At 35.0% G+C, this 18,381-nt stretch overlaps 2 protein-coding genes across 5 annotated transcripts in view; one reads left to right on the top strand and one right to left on the bottom strand.

Moving 5' to 3' along the window:
• DARS2 (aspartyl-tRNA synthetase 2, mitochondrial) overlaps nucleotides 1–18,381 on the top strand; it is a 354,382-nt gene that overhangs the window by 97,497 nt on the left and 238,504 nt on the right. The gene's annotated exons all lie outside the window — the stretch shown is intronic.
• Nucleotides 1–18,381, bottom strand: part of RC3H1 (ring finger and CCCH-type domains 1) — a 98,347-nt gene that overhangs the window by 12,445 nt on the left and 67,521 nt on the right. For all 4 annotated transcript variants that reach the window (XM_082379023.1, XM_082379022.1, XM_082379021.1 and 1 more), the window contains 8 exons: nucleotides 14,266–14,384; nucleotides 12,804–12,916; nucleotides 9,776–10,057; nucleotides 9,247–9,461; nucleotides 6,853–7,223; nucleotides 6,181–6,348; nucleotides 1,559–1,711; nucleotides 437–650 (listed from right to left, as the gene is read on the bottom strand). In XM_082379023.1, the coding sequence (XP_082235149.1) occupies nucleotides 437–650; nucleotides 1,559–1,711; nucleotides 6,181–6,348; nucleotides 6,853–7,223; nucleotides 9,247–9,461; nucleotides 9,776–10,057; nucleotides 12,804–12,916; nucleotides 14,266–14,384 (1,635 nt within the window). The remainder of the gene's footprint in view (nucleotides 1–436; nucleotides 651–1,558; nucleotides 1,712–6,180; nucleotides 6,349–6,852; nucleotides 7,224–9,246; nucleotides 9,462–9,775; nucleotides 10,058–12,803; nucleotides 12,917–14,265; nucleotides 14,385–18,381) is intronic.

The raw sequence follows: 18,381 nt of genomic DNA, 5'->3' as shown, positions 1-18,381 counted from the left end.
ATGATGCAATTCATAGATTTGATTCTTCTTTTTAGGTAGCCATAATCTAAAAGGCATAGGCATATTATGTACACAGTTATCTTGAAAGATGGAGGGGTATTGATGTTTGTTTTTCCCCCACTAAAATGTCAATCTTTGTAATTTTTTCTTTTGTTTGATATTTTTTAAAAAATGAGATGTATTATTTTAACAAAAGCAATGAAACTATTAAAATAGCACATAGGTTATTACCTTCATATACAGATATTTAATTTTAGTTTGTACCCCTACAATTCCCTGGGTTATAATTACCTTTCTACAGGGATAATTCCACAGAAAAGTTTGAAGACTACTGCCCTGCAAGATTATGAAAAGCACTGACGGTAAATGGGGAGTAGGTGGTGCTGGGAGTTGTGACTATGAACACTCCAAATCGGCTTACCTCTGAGATTCTTACCTGAAATGTTAATAGATTTTGTGGGAGCTCCCTGAGGTGCCATAGCCTGCATTGGGCCAGCACCCTGATATATTGTTTTGGAAGTTCGAGAAATGGCACCAAACCGAGATACTGTCGGTCGGTCTCCAAATGGGATGAGGTCATCATCACTGGTTTCTGCTGCTCTTCTCTGAAGGTCCAATCGCTGGTCTCTCATTCCTTTACTCTCCACATTCTGGTAAAAAGTAAAATGAGAAGGTAAAAAGTAAAATGAGAAATCCACCCCACACTTAGATCTCTAACATAATTTCCTCTAGCTCTGTAGTAAGGTTAAAATAGAGTATAATGTTCTTACTGATAAGACTAAAATCATTAGTTGCCTTTAGTTGTCATATAAAACATTGCTTTTCAAACCTCTGACCACTCCCTATAATATTTTTTACATCATGACCCAGTACATATATACATTCAAATATATATATATTTGAATGTATATATGTATACATATATATTTTCATGACAAACATTTATCCTTAACTACATGTAATGTACTCTTGTATTTATATTGTTATTCTAATTCATTTCTTTAAAAAAAGGCCCATCATGACCCAATAAATTAATTTTCAACAATCAATAGTTAGAAAAATACTGTTTAAAAATATAAGCGCCAACACAGGCTTTTAAAAGGCATTCCAGTCAGAAAGATAAATGGAAATCTAATTGCTAGACCCTTGCTACTGAAGCTAAGTAACTATAATTCTGATTCAAACACTAGTATTGTTCACTAGATTCAACTTTACTGTTTAAACTTGAGTTGTAAAAGAGTTATAATTTATTTGGACAAGAAATTCAAGGTCTTAATTATGCAAATTAATTTACTTTCAATTCTAAACAGCTGTTGGGTTAATTGCTAGCTTCACAGAAACATAAGAAACGCTCTTCTTTGCCTAGACAAGTTTGAAAAGATTTTTACATATACCTGAAAGAACTAAAAAAACATATAAATATAATTCAATCACATAGTATAGAATATGGTCTGAAACTTAAGCAAAGCTCAGTTACTTGTGTTTATACTATTAACTGGGGATAATTTATTTGGTTTATCTTGATTTGTATTAATTATGGCTTAGTTATTACACATACCATCATTTCCACACTCCCTGCTGCCACAACATCTTTGGGTTTTGCATCTTTGGTTCCAATGTAGGAGCCGATGGTGTCACATGACCACGGTGAGTACTGGCTATAATCATTTCCTTTGTATTTCCCAGCTACCTTCAAGTCTTCATCCAAAAACTACAGATGGAAAAAGGAAAAAAGAAACAAAATAGGAAATGGGTCTATGAGTAACAGCACAAAGAAAGCAGGAATTTCTTTAGAACATCATGCTGAACCAACAGAGTAACGGTTATTTGATTTGTGTCACTAGAAGATTTTTGTAGACTATGAAAAATATAAAACAAATGAAAAATGATATTCAGCCTTTACACTTTGTTAACAGAGGGTCAAAAAGAAGTATCTCAAAAAAAAAAAAAAAAAAAAGAAGTATCTCAATATCTTTCAGAGAATCAAATTAGGATTTTTGAAGAGATTTGCCCATCCTCTTTCTCATCAGATTCAGTTAACACTTAAGCAAGTATGTACTAGGCCCTACTTTTGCTAGACCCTCCTTAATGTTTCTTTCAATAACATTCCAGGTAAACAAGAACATTAGAAATTCTTTAAAATGTAATCTTAAATGTTCTATATAGTACGTGACGACGAAATAACTTTTTTACCTAAATCTCTTTAATAGCAATAATTCATATCTTGAATAAATTCTGGTCCTTAGGGTTGAGTCAATGAAGTGAAAAGGATAAGACTCTTAATTTTCTTTTCTCAGGATGAGCTCTGAAATTATGTAATAACTAAATAGGTATTCTAGGTCTAATGCATTTTTACTTACATTCACATTTGTGTAATGTTTTACAGTTTTCTAAGTACTTTTATGTATACACTATCTCATATGTTCTTCAAGTCCATGAGAGACAACGTGGGTGATCGGACCAAGGTTATACCAGTATAGGGAGTGCTAGAACACTAATAAATTGCTCTCACTTTATCACAGATGTATATACTGACATACTAATAATCCAGGGGGTACTGGTACATTTAAATGGCTCTATGTTTCCCCCTATACTAAAAAAAACCTTCTATTTTCTGAGTCATCACTTCGGTCTTCTGCACTGGCAGAGGGATATGCTGTTCACAGTACCACTCATTTTCAACCACAACTCCTGTTTCCATTGTTTATAACCTCTTTCCTTTTTTTTTGTCCTACTTCTATTTTAAAAATTCCAGCTCCTTTTTACATTTCTCCTCTGCTTACAAATTTTGTGTAGAACAGCTAGCTTTTTAAAGACATGACCTACTAACAAGAGTGCTTTTTCCCCTGCAATCAATGTATTATACAGCAATTAAAAAGAATGAGATAGGACTTCCCTGGTGGTGCAGTGGTTAAGAATCAGACTGCCAATGCAGGGGACATGGGTTCGAGTCCTGGTCCGGGAAGATCCCACACACCGCAGAGCAACTTAAGCCTGCAAGTTACAACTACTGAAGCCCACACGCCTAGAGCCCGTGCTCTGCAACAAGAGAAGCCCCCACTCGCTGCAACTAGAGAAACCCCCTGTGCAGCAACGAAGACCCAAAACAGCCAAAAGTAAAATATAAATAAATAAATAAATTTATTAAAAAAAAAAAAGGGATACATTTATATACTGATACAGAAAGACATCCAGGATAACTGGTTAAGTAAAAACAAAAACAAAAAAAATGCAGAACGTAAAATCTGAATATATTATTACTAAATGATCTGATTAAAAATTATAATGATGTGTTAGTTCATGCACAGAAAAGTTGAAACATATAAAAAGTTAAAATATATAATAAACTGACAGTGATATAGAAAATGAGATTTTGGAGAAATTTCTTTCTATATTATATATTTTTATAATGTATGAATTTAGTATAATTATATGTAGGTTGTTTATAATCAGAACTGAAGTTTAATTATATAGCTTTGTATGTCAGTAACTAAAATAATTCTGTCAATAGATAAAGTTCCGTAACAGCCAGGCATTATTGTAATTTTTATTACAAGTAAAAAAGTAATAAATACACACTTATTATTTACTGAATGCCTGCTTTGTGCCAGATGCCTTATGTCTCATTTAATCTTCACCACACCACTGTGAGGTAGGTTTTATTATGCTTGATTTACAAATAGAGAAACCTGAGCCTCAGGGTTAATGAAAGCTAAATAACTTAGAAAAGATCACACACTGAGCCACAAAGCTGAACCTCATAGATAAGTATATTTCATTCCAAAATTAGCTCACTTTTCAGTGTCATACTGCTTTCCATATTTCTCACAAACTGGTATGGCATAACAAGGCTCTGGGACGTCTCTAATAGTCAGTTTTTGAAAAAATATCATGTAATGTTGATACTTTACAAGTAAAATTATATTAATAGAAGATAAAAAAAAATAGATGTTATAGCTTTACTAATTAACCTACATTATTGTGGAAAATTCATCCAAAGTGTTTAGACAGGAAAGCCAGATACTATGAACAATCTTTATTTAGTAGATTACTTTTGTAGACCCCAAAGTTTACTGTTTATTATATGCAGTGTGATATATTTCAATTTTCATTGCTTATTATTCATAATTTGTCAGCTAGAAATATTGTTTAGAATCATAATTCTACAAAAAAAGGATGCAAGACATTTTCCTTACATAATATCAACTGCAACCCTACTGAAAAAACTACTTGACATAAAAAAAAATATATATATATACACACACACACACACACACATACACACACATTGAGCTGAGGCAGTTATGTAAAATCAACAAACCAAAATAATTAAACAAATAAGATCAACAAAGCAAAAAGCTGGCTTTCTGAAAAGATAAAACTGATGATAAATCCCTAGCAAGACAGACCAAGGAAAAAAATTATCAGAAGTGGAAAAATGTCTATGGGGTCACTATAGACCCTGAAGACATTAAAAAGATAATAAGACAACACTCATTCATGATAACTGTTAGTATTGACTTGTGGAAATACTGATAACCCTCAAATTATGGTTTATTACCCTCTAGTACATTAACCAGTTTATTCTAGCAACTCTATTTCAGTGTTTTTTTTCCTGCCTTTCACTACCTATATTAGCCTGTCTCTCCTACTCTTTGAATCAACTTTATCATCCTGCTGTTCTCCTCACTACTGAATAAACCTTTGACAGTCTCAACTATAAAAATTAGGAATATAGGGAAATTTCATTAATCTGATAAAGATTACCTACAAAAAGGCTGACAGCAAACATCATAATGGTAAATTATTAGAAGCTCCATTTGCTCAAAGACTGGAAATAAGAAAACCTATCATCACTTTTATTTTATACTGGAGGATCTAGCTCACCTAACTAAGATAAAAAAAAGAAAAGACTTAAGAATTGAAAAGGAGAAAGTAAAATGGTCATTATTCACAGAGGACATGACTGTGTGCACAGAAAATCTAAAGGAATCCACTAACAAATACTAGAATTAATAGGGAAACTTACCAAGGCTGCTGAACACAGGTGTCAAAATACACAAAAATCTACTTTATTTCTCTTTAATAATAACAAAGAGAAAACGAAATTTCAAAAAGGATTCCATTTAAAATAGCTTCAAAAACATTAGTTTTCTAGGAATAAGTTTATTGAAAGATGTGCAAGACACTGAAAACTATATGAGATATGACATTATTGACAAAAATTAAAGAAGATCCAAGGAAGTGGAGGGTATACCATTGTTCTTGGAGACTCAATATTGGAAAGATGTCACTTCTCCTCAAATGGATCTAAAGCAACACTGTGCAATGAAAATATAATTGACCCACATACGTAATCTAAAACATTTTAGTAGCCATATTAAAAAGTAAAAAGAAACAGGTAAAATTAATTTTAACAATACATTTTATTTAATCTAATACACCCGAAGTAGTATCATTTTAACATGTAATTAATATAAATATATTGATATTTTGGGGGGGGTACGAAACCTTCAGATCCAATGTATGTTTTATGCTTACAGCACACATGAATTCGAACTAGCCACATTTTAAGCATCATTATCCACATGTGGCTAGTGGTTACCATACTGGGCTGCCCAGATCCAGAGATTCAATGTAATCCTAATAAAAACTGCAGCAGAGATTTCTGTGGACATCCACATGCTGATTCTAAAATGTGTCTGGAATTTCCAAGGACCAGGAACAGCAAAGACAATCCTGAAGACCAAAACTGGAAAACATACACCACCACATTAAGATGTACAATACTACTACATTAAGACAATGTGGTGTTGGTACAAGGATAGAGAAACAGATCAATGAAACAGAATAGAGTTCAGAAACATACAGTCACCTGACTATGACAAAGGTGACCAGATTATGATAAAGGTGACTGCAGGGTACTGGGGAAAGGATGGTCTTTTCATTAAATGATGCTTGATCAATGAGATATCCTTTGGGGAAAAAATGGGTCTTAACTCCTAAGACACTATATACAAAAATCAATTCTAGATGGACTGTAGATCCTAATGTGAAATAATAAACCTTTTAGAGGAAAATACCCTCATGACCTTGGGAATAGGCGAAGATGACTTAAATAGGACACAATAAATCACTGATTAAGGAAAAACTGATAGAGACTAAAAAAGATGTGCTTACTTCCTCTTGTTGGAAGGCAGGAGGCAATGTTGGTGAAGGTGCAAAAGGAGGTGGAGAGATAACCTTCCTTTCCTCTAGTTGTGCCATTATTTCCTTTCGTCTTCGATGTAGCTCATCTAGACTAGGATGGGGCTGGGGAGGGGGAGGAAGCCGGCTGTAAGGAGGCTCCTGAAAATGCAAAGATGAGTAAAAATTGAAAAAGAATTTCAGGACACATTGATTCACTTAGCACATATTTTAAATAAGCAGCTTGTATACTCATCTTAACATCTGAAATAGCAAGACTTAATAAAACAAAGCAAAACAAAACAAACAAAACCCCCGAAAGCTCTCAGGATTTCCCAAAGAGCTAAATTTAAGTTTCTTTTTCTTGGTCAGAGACCATAATTTTTAAGTAAATCTAGAAATGTTAATAAAACCATCTAATGTTCAGAAACTAAGATGGGTTAGCGGGAGTGGGGTATTAATTTTTTTCCCCTTTAAAAGTTAAAAAAAAACCAAACAACCTATGCAGATTATGAAAAGGTGAAAAAAGAGAAGATGCTTTCTTTTAAAAAAGAACTGATTGATCAAAGAGTTATTACCATGGCAAAAGGTTAAAAAAAAAAATCACTGCAAGCAATAATCAAGTAAATCTATATAATAAGAAAAAACCCCAAAAACCCAGCATACTCTGTTGTATGAAGGTCTGATCTGAGTTGGGTGGGGAGCCACTGGATAGTAACCCTCCATCTGTTGGTATCTTTCTCTGGATTCTGGTACATAGGATGGTACTGCTGCAGGTGGAATCTCAATGGGTATAGGACTTTCTCGGAAAATCTCCTCTCTTGTGTAAGACTGAGCAGGGTATACTCGACGGCCATCATAGTGTGGTGGGTACATAGGTGGGTACTGTTGTGGCTGTGTGCCATATTGAGAGTTTACTACACGATCTTGGAGGTACGGTGGATAATGATCCAAGTAGGGAGGACCAGGTTCAGGAGCAGATGGTGGAGGTCGGACAAAGCGGGACACACATTGTGGTGGTGGAGGGTAGTACATACCTGTACAATACAAAAGAGGAACCAAAAGCAACAATGAGCCAATCTATTTTTCTATTTAAGACTTTTCCTTTTAAAATATTTCAACACTAAAGAATTAAAAATCCACTCCTTTCTTTAGATGTTTTTCCCTCTGCTTATGTAGTCAGGCTAGCTTTGTGAAAAATAACAAGCAAAAATTATCCTTAAAAGTTACTGAAAACACCAATCTACTTATAGTCTACAACAGTAAATTGGCTCTCTCAATTGTCTGACCATCTTTCTGGTGTGCCTTAACATACTGCAAACACTGAAAAGCAAAAAAACTATATTTCCCTGAAGCTTAGGTTCTACAAATCACTCATCTGCATAAGTTTTGAATGTGAAATTGAGTTAACTGGAAAGAGATCCATTCTGCTGCTACAGATCTAAGTAGCTAACTGCATAGCTCTAGAGTTCTTTGTTTTTTGGCTGTGCCGTGCGGTATGTGGGATCTTAGTTCCCCACCAGGGATTGAACCTGTGCCCTCTGCAGTGGAAGTGCAGAGTCTTAACCACTGGTCCGCCAGGGAAGTCCCCTAGAGTTCTTGAGACAACAGTCGTGGCAGTAGCTTCCCAATTTCAAGACGTTTGCCTCAACTGATGAGCTCCTCAACTTGGTGATTAGGGCAGAAGTTTCCTATTTCTTCAGCTTCATTGTAACAGGGTCTTTCAGCAACTAGCTCTGGGACTCATTCCTGGAGACCTAGCTTAAGTCTGCTTTTCCAATGCTTCTACTGATTCTGTAGGACTCTCTGCATTAAACCTATTTCTGCTAATATAGCCAGAATGGTTTCTGCTATCTGCAATTGAACCCTTACTGATTCAGCATATGTAAGGTTAACTCAACAAAAGCAGTTGGGATTTTCCTGCAATGAATGGTCAAAAGGAAGACACAGATCAACTTTTATCATATTCTTATATGTATGAATGACACCATGCCAACTTAAAACTACTTTTTTTGAAATCAGAAAAGATACCGCTGATTCAAAATTAATATAGCCTTGGGAAAAGGAAATGGAGAACACCTTGAATCTATCCCGGTTTAAAAAACAATAGCACTATACTGTTTCTGATAGAGAGAGTCAACACTTTAGTTTAAAAATCATTGTTTATTTTTTCACATGAATTACATTATGTGAAACCTCAATCAAGTCCTCTCCTCATTCTCCATACCTGGTATATTATTAAAACTGGCTAATTTTCCACATTTGTCTATTTTCTCAAATACTTTCTTTTTTCCCATCACACTAATCCAGACCTCAACAGTCACACCTGGATTAATGAGTCTCCTTACTCCTCCTTTACTCTAGACTCTCATCTTTACAATCCATTTGTAAATTTTCCTTTCTATTCCCAATACCTCTACTTAGGGCATCCTTCCACAAAGTCTTTTGATTCCTCAAGTTCTCAATGATCTTCCTTGAGTCTTGCAGTTAATTTCTACCACAGTAATATTAACTACCACAACTGAACACTTCATTTTAAACAAATATATAGATATATATACTCTCACACATATAGTTTTCTATTCTTTACTAATACTGATTCTATACTATAAACTATCTAAAAGTATGTATTTGCATTTTTTCATATATATTACAGGGCCTAGAAAAAATATTAGGTGACAACTGAAAGCAAAAAAATGTACTGTGTGTTTAATTTATATCCACTGTAATATTAAATTCTTTTCTCGTACTCGAAGAAAATTTTGGTCAGGAAAATATATACGGCCTCAGCAAATTTCCACTGTCTACTTGGATGACTTACTTCTATAAATATGTAAACATATTTAATATACAACTGCTTTTACCAGTTAGGGCGAATTACTTTTCATAGCTTTGCTACTTCATTTATTTCATACTATTTAGCTGATCATATAACCTTGGTTTTTTCCAAGTATTAAAAAAAGCATTTATTTATTTTGAGATTACTGAAAATATGATCACTCTTGAAATCATTCTCATACCTTCTAAGAAAAGTGAGTGACATAAGTGAAAGATCATTACCCTGCTGATAAGGTGCTGGTTCAAATGGTGGAGCAGCTCCTCGAGGATCCTGGTAATAAACATCTGCCTGTTGTGCTGGATATAACTGAGAACCTCGCGGTACCATCTGAAGTGATTTGGTGACAGGCATAGGGGGCAGGTCTGTTGGCCCTCTTGGAGGTACAGGATGTGGATTAACAGGCAAGGCAGAAATACTCTTAGGGACAGATTCTAGCCTATGGGAGCAAGATTCTGCAAGTCAAGTTTAAGGTCTTGAAAATACTTCTAATGTGCACAAATTGTTAAACGTAAAAAAAATTGCCACAATTTGGGAAACTGGTTTCTTCCAACAGCCATTTCTTCTACAAAATTTGCAAACTTTGATCTTATGTCACCTATGCTAATTGTTTTCTCAAAAATCACTGGCACAGGAAATAGAAGTAAAAAACAACAAAATAAGCCCCCCAAAACAAAGCATTGATTATTCCTTCTTCCTTCTACTTTATGTCTATAAAGAAACTTTAAATAAAAGTTAGGAAAAACAACGTACAGGTCAGGAGGGGATCCAGGGGCACTACTGCTCAGGTGATCTATCTTTCCTGGTTTCAGACTAGAATCGTAGCTGGGGTCTGTCCCTCGTGGAATCAGCTGTGTTACTGTATTCCCTGCTGATACAATTCCATTTGGCAGAGCAGGGGTTTTTCTGCTAGGCAGATCCACTGCACCTTCATCCGGAAGGATAGCTGTTGAAGGCAGGCCCACCTCATTAAGTTGACCCAAAGAGGCACTCAGGGGTCTTCTGGGAACCAGGCGTTTGTTCATTTTACGAAATCTATATAAAAAGCAAAGGCACACATCAAAAACCAAAACTGTAAAAGCAAAAGCAAAAATCAAGAACTAAAATGTATTTAAGAAATGGGTACAAAAGGAAAGGATTCCAAGCACATCATTTTCTAGAAATTCTCTTGAAACACTGGCTCTAGCTATCAACTTAAAAACTTGTGTATGTGTATACACACACACACACACACACACACACTTTGGGGTAAGGGGCGGGGGGTGGACCACCCATCAGGGGTAACCACTGTTAACAGCTTGGTATATAATACAGATTTTTCCACTCCATACACTGGCTTAATATTCTTAGATTTGTTAAGATTATAAATTACAGAAATAGGGTCATATATGGCTGCATAGTAAATATTTTCCTCTACTTCATAATCTTAAATATTTCTTTGTCAGTACATTTTAGGTTGTCCCTAATTTTTTGCTATTAAAACAATGTAATAACAGAAAATTATGTACATGTACTTTGCACTTGTGTGAATAACCAAAAGCAGAATTATTAAGTCTAATGTATGCACGTTAGAAATTCTTATAATGCTCCAAAGCTATAACTACTACCGATTAACAAGAAAAGGCTTTTTTCAATATCTCATTAAACACTGGCTAGCCTCAGTCTTTGACAATTTGACAGTTCAAAAATATAAAGTTTTATTTTACTTTACATTTCTTTAACAATTCATGATATTGAACATAGTTTCACATGTTTGCTGGCCATTAGTGTTTTTTCTGTGAATTGCTTATTTACATGATCCATATATCTACTGGTTCTTCTCTTTCTTACAGATTTGTAGGAGCTCATTTTATGTTACGGATATCAGCCTTTTCTATGTCATTTCCCCGCTTTTTTTTTTTAAGTTTGTGGTGTTTGGACCATTATCTTAAGTTTTTAATTTTCACGTAATCAAATTTATTGATCTTCTCCTTTATAGATGCTAGGTGTCATTCTTAAAAAATCCTTCCTACTGTAAGATTATATAACAACAAAAATTTCTAAGTACTCTATAGTTTCCTTTTAAAACATTTAAATCTCTGATAAATTTATAATTTGTTTTGGTGTAAAGGTAATAATCCAGCCCTATTTTTCAAATGGATAGAGTTGTTTCATCATCATGTTTTTTTGTTATTGATGTGAAATGCCACCTTTTGCACATATGCTGAGTTCCTATATGTATCTGGAACTCTTTCTAGATTTTCTATTGTATTTCATTGGTCTATCTATTCCTATGCTAATACCACAGTCTTTATACTTACTTTAGCTCATAAAACAGGTTAATAGTTATTAGTCTAGCCCCTGTTGAAGACCTTTTTTACCCAAAATTTTCCTGGCTATTGGCATATTTTTTCTCCCAAATGAATGATTCTGTTAGGTTCCCAAAATCATCACGTTAAGATTCTAATTGGGATTTCACTGAACTTACTGTTTAAGAGGAAATAAAACCTTTATAATGCCAAGTCTTATCCAAGAACACAGTATGCTTCTTCATTTATTCAACTCTTCTCTTATGTTCCTATGTAGTTTACTAATTCAATTCAATAGATCCTGGATATTTCTGATTAGTTTATTATTTGGTGTTTATCTTTTTTTGTTTTTGTTGTTAACGCAAAAGGGATTTTAATGTCACCTTACTTTTTAACTGGTTATGTTTCCCTCTCTAGTTTATATGAGAGTACTTCATTTTTGTAAACTAATTTTTTGATTTGCTACCTTACTAAATTCTTGTTTCTAGTATTTCTCTTGAGTATTCCCATTTAATGATTTTGGCTATTTCATTCTGTTTACATACATTAGCTACAACTTCCAGAATGTTAAATAACATTTTTTACTAGTAGAAAATTTTCCCTTACTCTTGTCTGTAACAAGAGTGAATCTAATAAACTAATACCAATTAAGCATCATGCTATCATGCTGGCTTTTGATTTGAGATTTAATTATCATGTTGGGAAAACATCTATGTTTTTGTTCTACTAAGGGATCTTGATCTATCACGGACATCGGATATTATTCAAATGCCTTTTGGCATCTTTGGATATGATCACGTGGTTATCATACCCATTCTTCTCTAACCCAGAGTAATTATATTATGCTACCTCTGCACTTAGTAATGGTATCTATTTTAATGTATTACTGAATTCTAAGTTTTAATATTTGGGATTTTAAAAATATTAATGTGTGAGATGAATTTGTAGTTTTCTTTAATTGTGCTTTGTCAAATTTACTGTCAGCGTTATACTGGTTTTATAAAACAATTAAGAAGCTTTTCCTTTCTTTCTACTATGTGCTGGCAATTTAACATAACTGAAATTATCTGGTCCTTGAAATTTGAAATAATCTGTGAAAATGAGCCAGGCAATAAATAATTTCTTGAATAGAGCAAAGGGCAAATTTTTCCATTGGAAATGCATTATGCAGTTAGTTAAAATCAATCAGTTAAAGTTGATGAAAATTCTTAGACTTTTAATTGGGGGGGTATAGTGAAAATGAGTCACTTTTAGATTCAGTTAACCACAAGTAGCTTCCTACTTGTAGGTACAATGTAATGAAAGGTGAAGAAACTGCTTTGGTTTTCTTTTTTAAAATTCTGTATTACTTTCTAAACATTTCCTATTCATCAAAGGGAATGCAACTACATCTTTTCATATTTCTCAATGGCAGCAAATTATTCTACTTAATAATTCTATCTTATTCTCTAACAAATTACTGGAAGGTTGAGTCTGATGACTTTCACACTTACTTTTCCAGTTCCTCCTGTGAGTGTGCAAATGTACAGCTGGCCCCACGAGGGCATCCTCCTCTCTGCTTCATGTCTCGACACATGTATGTTTTATACTTGCTATGCTGTGGAGGCTACGACCAAAATTAAAACATTAGCCATAAAAAAAAAATGTAAATCTTGCATTGCCATTTTAGGATCTTAATAATCTAGATGAATAATTCAGACTAACTCATACACTTATCTAGACTGCCCAGAGAAAAGTCCTGGAAAGTGTGCAAAATAAATTACTTAAAAAAAAAAAGTAGTCCTGATTTTTCTGATATGCTGATATTAACTATCAAACATGTAACATCACATAAATTCTTGATTCAATCTCATGAGAGCTCTATGATCTTCTTTCCAACGTTTTACAGTGGACAAGCAAACCACTGGAGATTAGGACTTTCAAATATTTAAACTGTCTCCTAATATTTGTTGTGGACAATGTTCAATATAGCTATACTTACAATTATGTTTCCTTATAACACACTACAAATCTACAAGAGGCAGAACTTAAAAGTTAGTATTATTTTTGTAGCATTCTTCATGATGTCTAATGGAACAGGGAGTTAAAAGTAAGTTTTTAATTTTCTAAATTTCTTAATCATAAAATAAAGTCCTGATCTGTGCTTAGATTGGGAAAAGCATATCCATATTATTCTACTAGGACACTTTTAATATTTCTTACTTTTAAAGAAAAAAGGAATATTGAATAATCTATTGTTAATATTTACTGAGCCAGATAAATTAATAACAAAGTTTTAATTTCTCAAGCTTACTACTACAAAATAAAAGATGTACTGAACCTAACATAAATTCTGAGGGCAAAATGAAATTATTGGGAGTAAAATTAAAAACTCTAGCCATAACACAGGCTATTATATTTTACTGCCATATATTTCATCTAAAAATACCTGACGAAAATTTGGCCCACTGTCATAACAGACATTATGAATGAAAAATATCTGAATGCTAATGCAGAAAAAGCATTTACAAAATATGTGAACAGTACTGGAGAGATACAGCATTAGCACTGAAAACTGATATCTACTGTCAAACTGAAATGTAATAGTAACCAAAGAGAATAATTTTATATAAATGGAATAACCTTTAGCAAGAATCAAATGCTGCTGTATCCAATGTGAAAAGTGACTCCAGCACATTAGACCAACAAGGATTATTTAATTTCAATGTTGTCACATAAAATTACTAGGCTAATCCAATAAACTGGCTGCTAACCATTCTAAACTATAAATCTTATAATTTTTGTTACATTCTTCATGATGTCTAATGGAACAGGGAGTTAAAAACAGGTTTTTATTTTAGTTTAATTTCTAGTTTTTACAGAGTCTAAAAAGATTCACGTCATCCTGTTGGCTTTGCTTTTATCTGTAAGGATAGACACAGTGGCTTACTTCTAAGTTTCAAACATGTCCCTTACCTGCTGCTGATCTGCTCCTTTTTTGCTGTGATTCTGGATATAATCAACCAACCCGTGTACCACTGTACGCACAGCAACCAGCCCATTTTCTAGCTGTTCCCAAGTAGGAGGAGGAGCATCTACACAACAAATTAAAAACATTTTCAGACTATGTTATTCAATGTTCTGCCCAATATTAAATTAGTAAAGGAGTGTCAGCACTTCAGTGAAATCAAGTTAAGCTTCATACAGCTATTCATGAAATAGCTTATTCACCTAAACATCATCTTAAAGGAATAAATATATCCTTTTAAAGCAGGGGTTACAATCTAAAAATAACTTCAGGGACAGTGAAGGTAACAAAGGAATTAAATATGACAGATAATAAACGGCAACTGTCATCAGACCCTTAGTGTTGAAAATGGCAATGAAGAGTGACAGGGATTGTGTTAAAGAGTATGCCTCACATCTAAGATTATCGTTACTATTCAACTTTAGCTGACTGTTGTTATGTGAAGATGCAAGGCTGACACTGGCAGATACACCACTGTTTCCTAGGGAAAACTGAAATTTGAGATTTTTATGTAAAAATTTCTAGTTTTTGAGTGTTTGCACCTAAAAAATTTAGAGTATAGTGCAGACCAACACTTTGTGGATCAAACAAACTTGACTGTGGACTGCCTACAGTCAGCCAATTTGTAATGTCTATTTTGAAATTCTTTGTAAAGCAAGTATTGCTAAACAGAATGCTTAAAAAATTTAGTAGAAGAGCTATTATATAAAGCAGCTATGCTATACACACTCTTCATTTAGTAAGTACTGTGACTTTATAAAGGAAAAATTAACTGTAAGGCTAAATCTGAAATGTTCTCTAAAAGAAATATAAAATGAAGCGAGAACACATATGTAGAAATGACTTCCTGCTGGAACACTCTAAAAAACTCCTGGGTGATAGCATTTGAACTAGGCTTTGAAAGACAGGTGGAATTTCAACAGGAGAAAAGGATAAAGATGCAGAGAAAGTAAAGAGATCAGTCATACAACAAAGTATTTTAATGAACACCTACTAAGTTCCAGGTATTATTCTAGTTGGGAGGGAAGCAGTAGCAATCAAAACAAAAACCTCTATTCTATGCAAGGAGAAAAGCCAGATAATAAGATAAACAACCAAAATACAGAGTATTTAGATACTGAGTTGAATAAATAGAGCAAGGAAAGGGAGTGGGCCAGGTATGTGTAAAATTTTAGACAGGGTAGCCTGAAAAGGCCTCTTGGAGAAGGTTACATTTGATTAAAGACCTGAAAGTAGGGTTTGAGTGTGCCTTGTAGATATATTAGGATATATGAAGAGAAAAACATTCTAGGAAATAGAAAGAATAAGTGCAAAGTCCCTAATATGGGAGTATGCCTGACATGTTCACAGAGGTGAAATCTGGAATGAATGAGGTGGGAAAAGAGTAAAAGAAGTTGGAGAGAGGTAAAGGAAGACCAGATCATGTGACGCCTGGTAGGTCATAGAAAAGACTGGCTTTTACTGAGTGATGGAAAGCACTGGAGAGTTTTTGAGCAGAGGGGTAATAGGATCACTCTGGCTCCTATGCTAGAACCAGACAGACAACAGAAGGCTATTCCATAATCTATGAAGAGGGATGAGGGGGGTAGCAGTGAAGGTGATAAGTAGATGGATTCCTCATGGATTTTAAAGGTAAGGCCTACAGGATATACTGATAGATTAGATGTACCTTATGAGAGAAAGACGAGTTGATGGTATCTCCAAGGTGTTTGGACTGAGGAAATGGAAGGATGGAGTTGCCACTAACAGGAATGGTGGGTGGGTGGGTGGGGGACAGGGGATGGAACTCACTTTTGGACAGACTACTTTTGAAATTCTTATTAGATATTCAAGTAGAACTATTGGATATTGAGCAGGCAGGTGGATATACAAAAGAATTCAGGAAGAAAGTCTAGGCTGTATACACTATGTTACACAGATTCTAAAACACCATGAACTGTAACACATACCATTATTTTATGTGCTACCAAAATGGAAAAGATTGCTAATTATCACCTGTCATTGATTATACAAATGCAGCCCAGTTTCGGAAATGTTAAAATGTGAAAAAAAAATGTGAGCTTCAGAATTGACGAAATATAGTAAATGTGTGAGTCATATAAATAATATTTAAAGCCATGAGACTTTGAAGACACTACATGAGATTACCCGGGCAATGAGTATAAATAGAAAAGAGACACAAGGATTAAATTCTGGAAGCACTTCAAGGGTTAGAGGCTATGGGGAAGAAAAGGTGAGACGCTATGGGAAAAAAAACAAAAAAAAAAAGTTTAGAGCCTATGGAGATGAGAAGAAATCAGCAAGAGGCTGAGAAGGAGGGTTCAATAAAGCAAGAAGAAAACTAGGATAGTGTGGTGGCCTGGAAGTTAAAAGAGTGGTACAAGGAGTAAAGAGTAAACAACAATGTTAAATGTTGCTAACAGGTCAAACACAAAGAGAACCAAGAATTGACATTTGGAACTAGCTGCATGGAAGTCACTTGTGACTTTGACAAAAGCAATTTTGATTGAGTGGTAGAGATAAATGCCTGATAGGACTGCATTCAAGAGTGTTATAAAAAGGAGAGAATTGGAATCATAGGTAGATGACAAATGGTGTCAAAAGTGGGTTTTGATGAGAGGAACAATAAAATGTTTGTATGTTGATAGAGCTACTCTAGTAGAGAAAGAAAACTGATGACACAAGAAACAGATGGGGCTTCCCTAGTGGCGCAGTGCTTGAGAATCTGCCTGCTAATGCAGGGGACGCGGGTTCGAGCCCTGGTCTGGGAAGATCCCACATGCCACGGAGCACCTAGGCCCGTGAGCCACAACTGCTGAGCCTGCGCGTCTGGAGCCTGTGCTCCGCAACAAGAGAGGCCGCAATAGTGAGAGGCCCGCGCACCGCGATGAAGAGTGGCCCCCACTTGCCACAACTAGAGAAAGCCCTCGCACAGAAACGAAGACCCAAGACAGCCAAAAAAATAAATAAAAAATAAAAAATAGTTTAAAAAAAAGAAAAAAAGTTATGACAAAAAAAAAAAAAAGAAACAGATGATACTGGAAGGATATATTTGACAAGATGATACTGGTACATGAGGAGAGAGGGTGGCCTTAGCTAGAAGTTTATCCACTGTTACATGGTTTATCCACTATTACACAAGGAGAGTAGAATATACTGGCACAGAAGTAGGTAGATAGATTGGTGTTGATGAGGTAGTGAGCTTGTGAAGTGCTCTTCTGATTGCTCAGAATGATCAAAGCACAGAAGTGGGGAAGAAAAAATCATTGTGTTCTAAAAATAGATCTTAGGGAAATTCCCTGGCAGTCCAGGGGTTAAGACTCTACCCTTCCACTGCCCTGGGCCTGGGTTTGACCCCTGGCCAGGGAACTAAGATCCCATATGCCGTGTGGCACGGCCAAAAAAATAAATAATTTTTAAAAAGTAATAAAATAAAAACATAAAAAAAGATCTTATCTGGTTTGATTAAGCGATTTTGGTAATAAATTTACTACTCTGAATGTCATGGTCAAGAGTTCCAAACCTTATTCTATAAGCAAAGGGGTGTCACTAAAAGTTTATGAGTGTAAAATAAGATCTGAGATGTGATTCATTTTGCAGCAGTAAGTAGACTAGAAGGAAGAATTAGAAGGGTAGAGAAAAATGAAAGGCATTTAGTCTCAGGAAAAGGAATGAGGCCCTCAACCGAGGCAGTATTAATAGGCCTGGGATAGAGGGATATTGTGAAAGAACAGATAAATCCTGTTGTCTCGGGCTTCCCTGGTGGCGCAGTGGTTAAGAATCCATCTGCCAATGCAGGGGACACAGGTTCGAGCCCTGGTCCGGGAAGATTCCACATGCCGCGGAGCAACTAAGCCCGTGCGCCACAACTACTGAGCCTGTGCTCTAGGGCCTGTGTGCCACAACTACTGAGCCCACATGCCACAGCTACTGAAGCCCGTGTGCCTACAGCCCATGATCCGCAACAAGAGAAGCCACCACAATGAGAAGCCCACGCACCGCAATGAAGAGTAGCTCCCACTCGCCACAACTAGAGAAAGCCCATGCGCAGCAATGAAGACCAA

Source organism: Balaenoptera borealis (genome assembly GCF_965194805.1).
Source record: "Balaenoptera borealis genome assembly, chromosome: 1".
NCBI classification, from domain to species: Eukaryota; Metazoa; Chordata; class Mammalia; order Artiodactyla; family Balaenopteridae; genus Balaenoptera; species Balaenoptera borealis.
The sequence above is the reverse complement of the archived record's forward strand: the minus strand, read 5'-3'. Positions and strand labels throughout refer to the sequence as shown.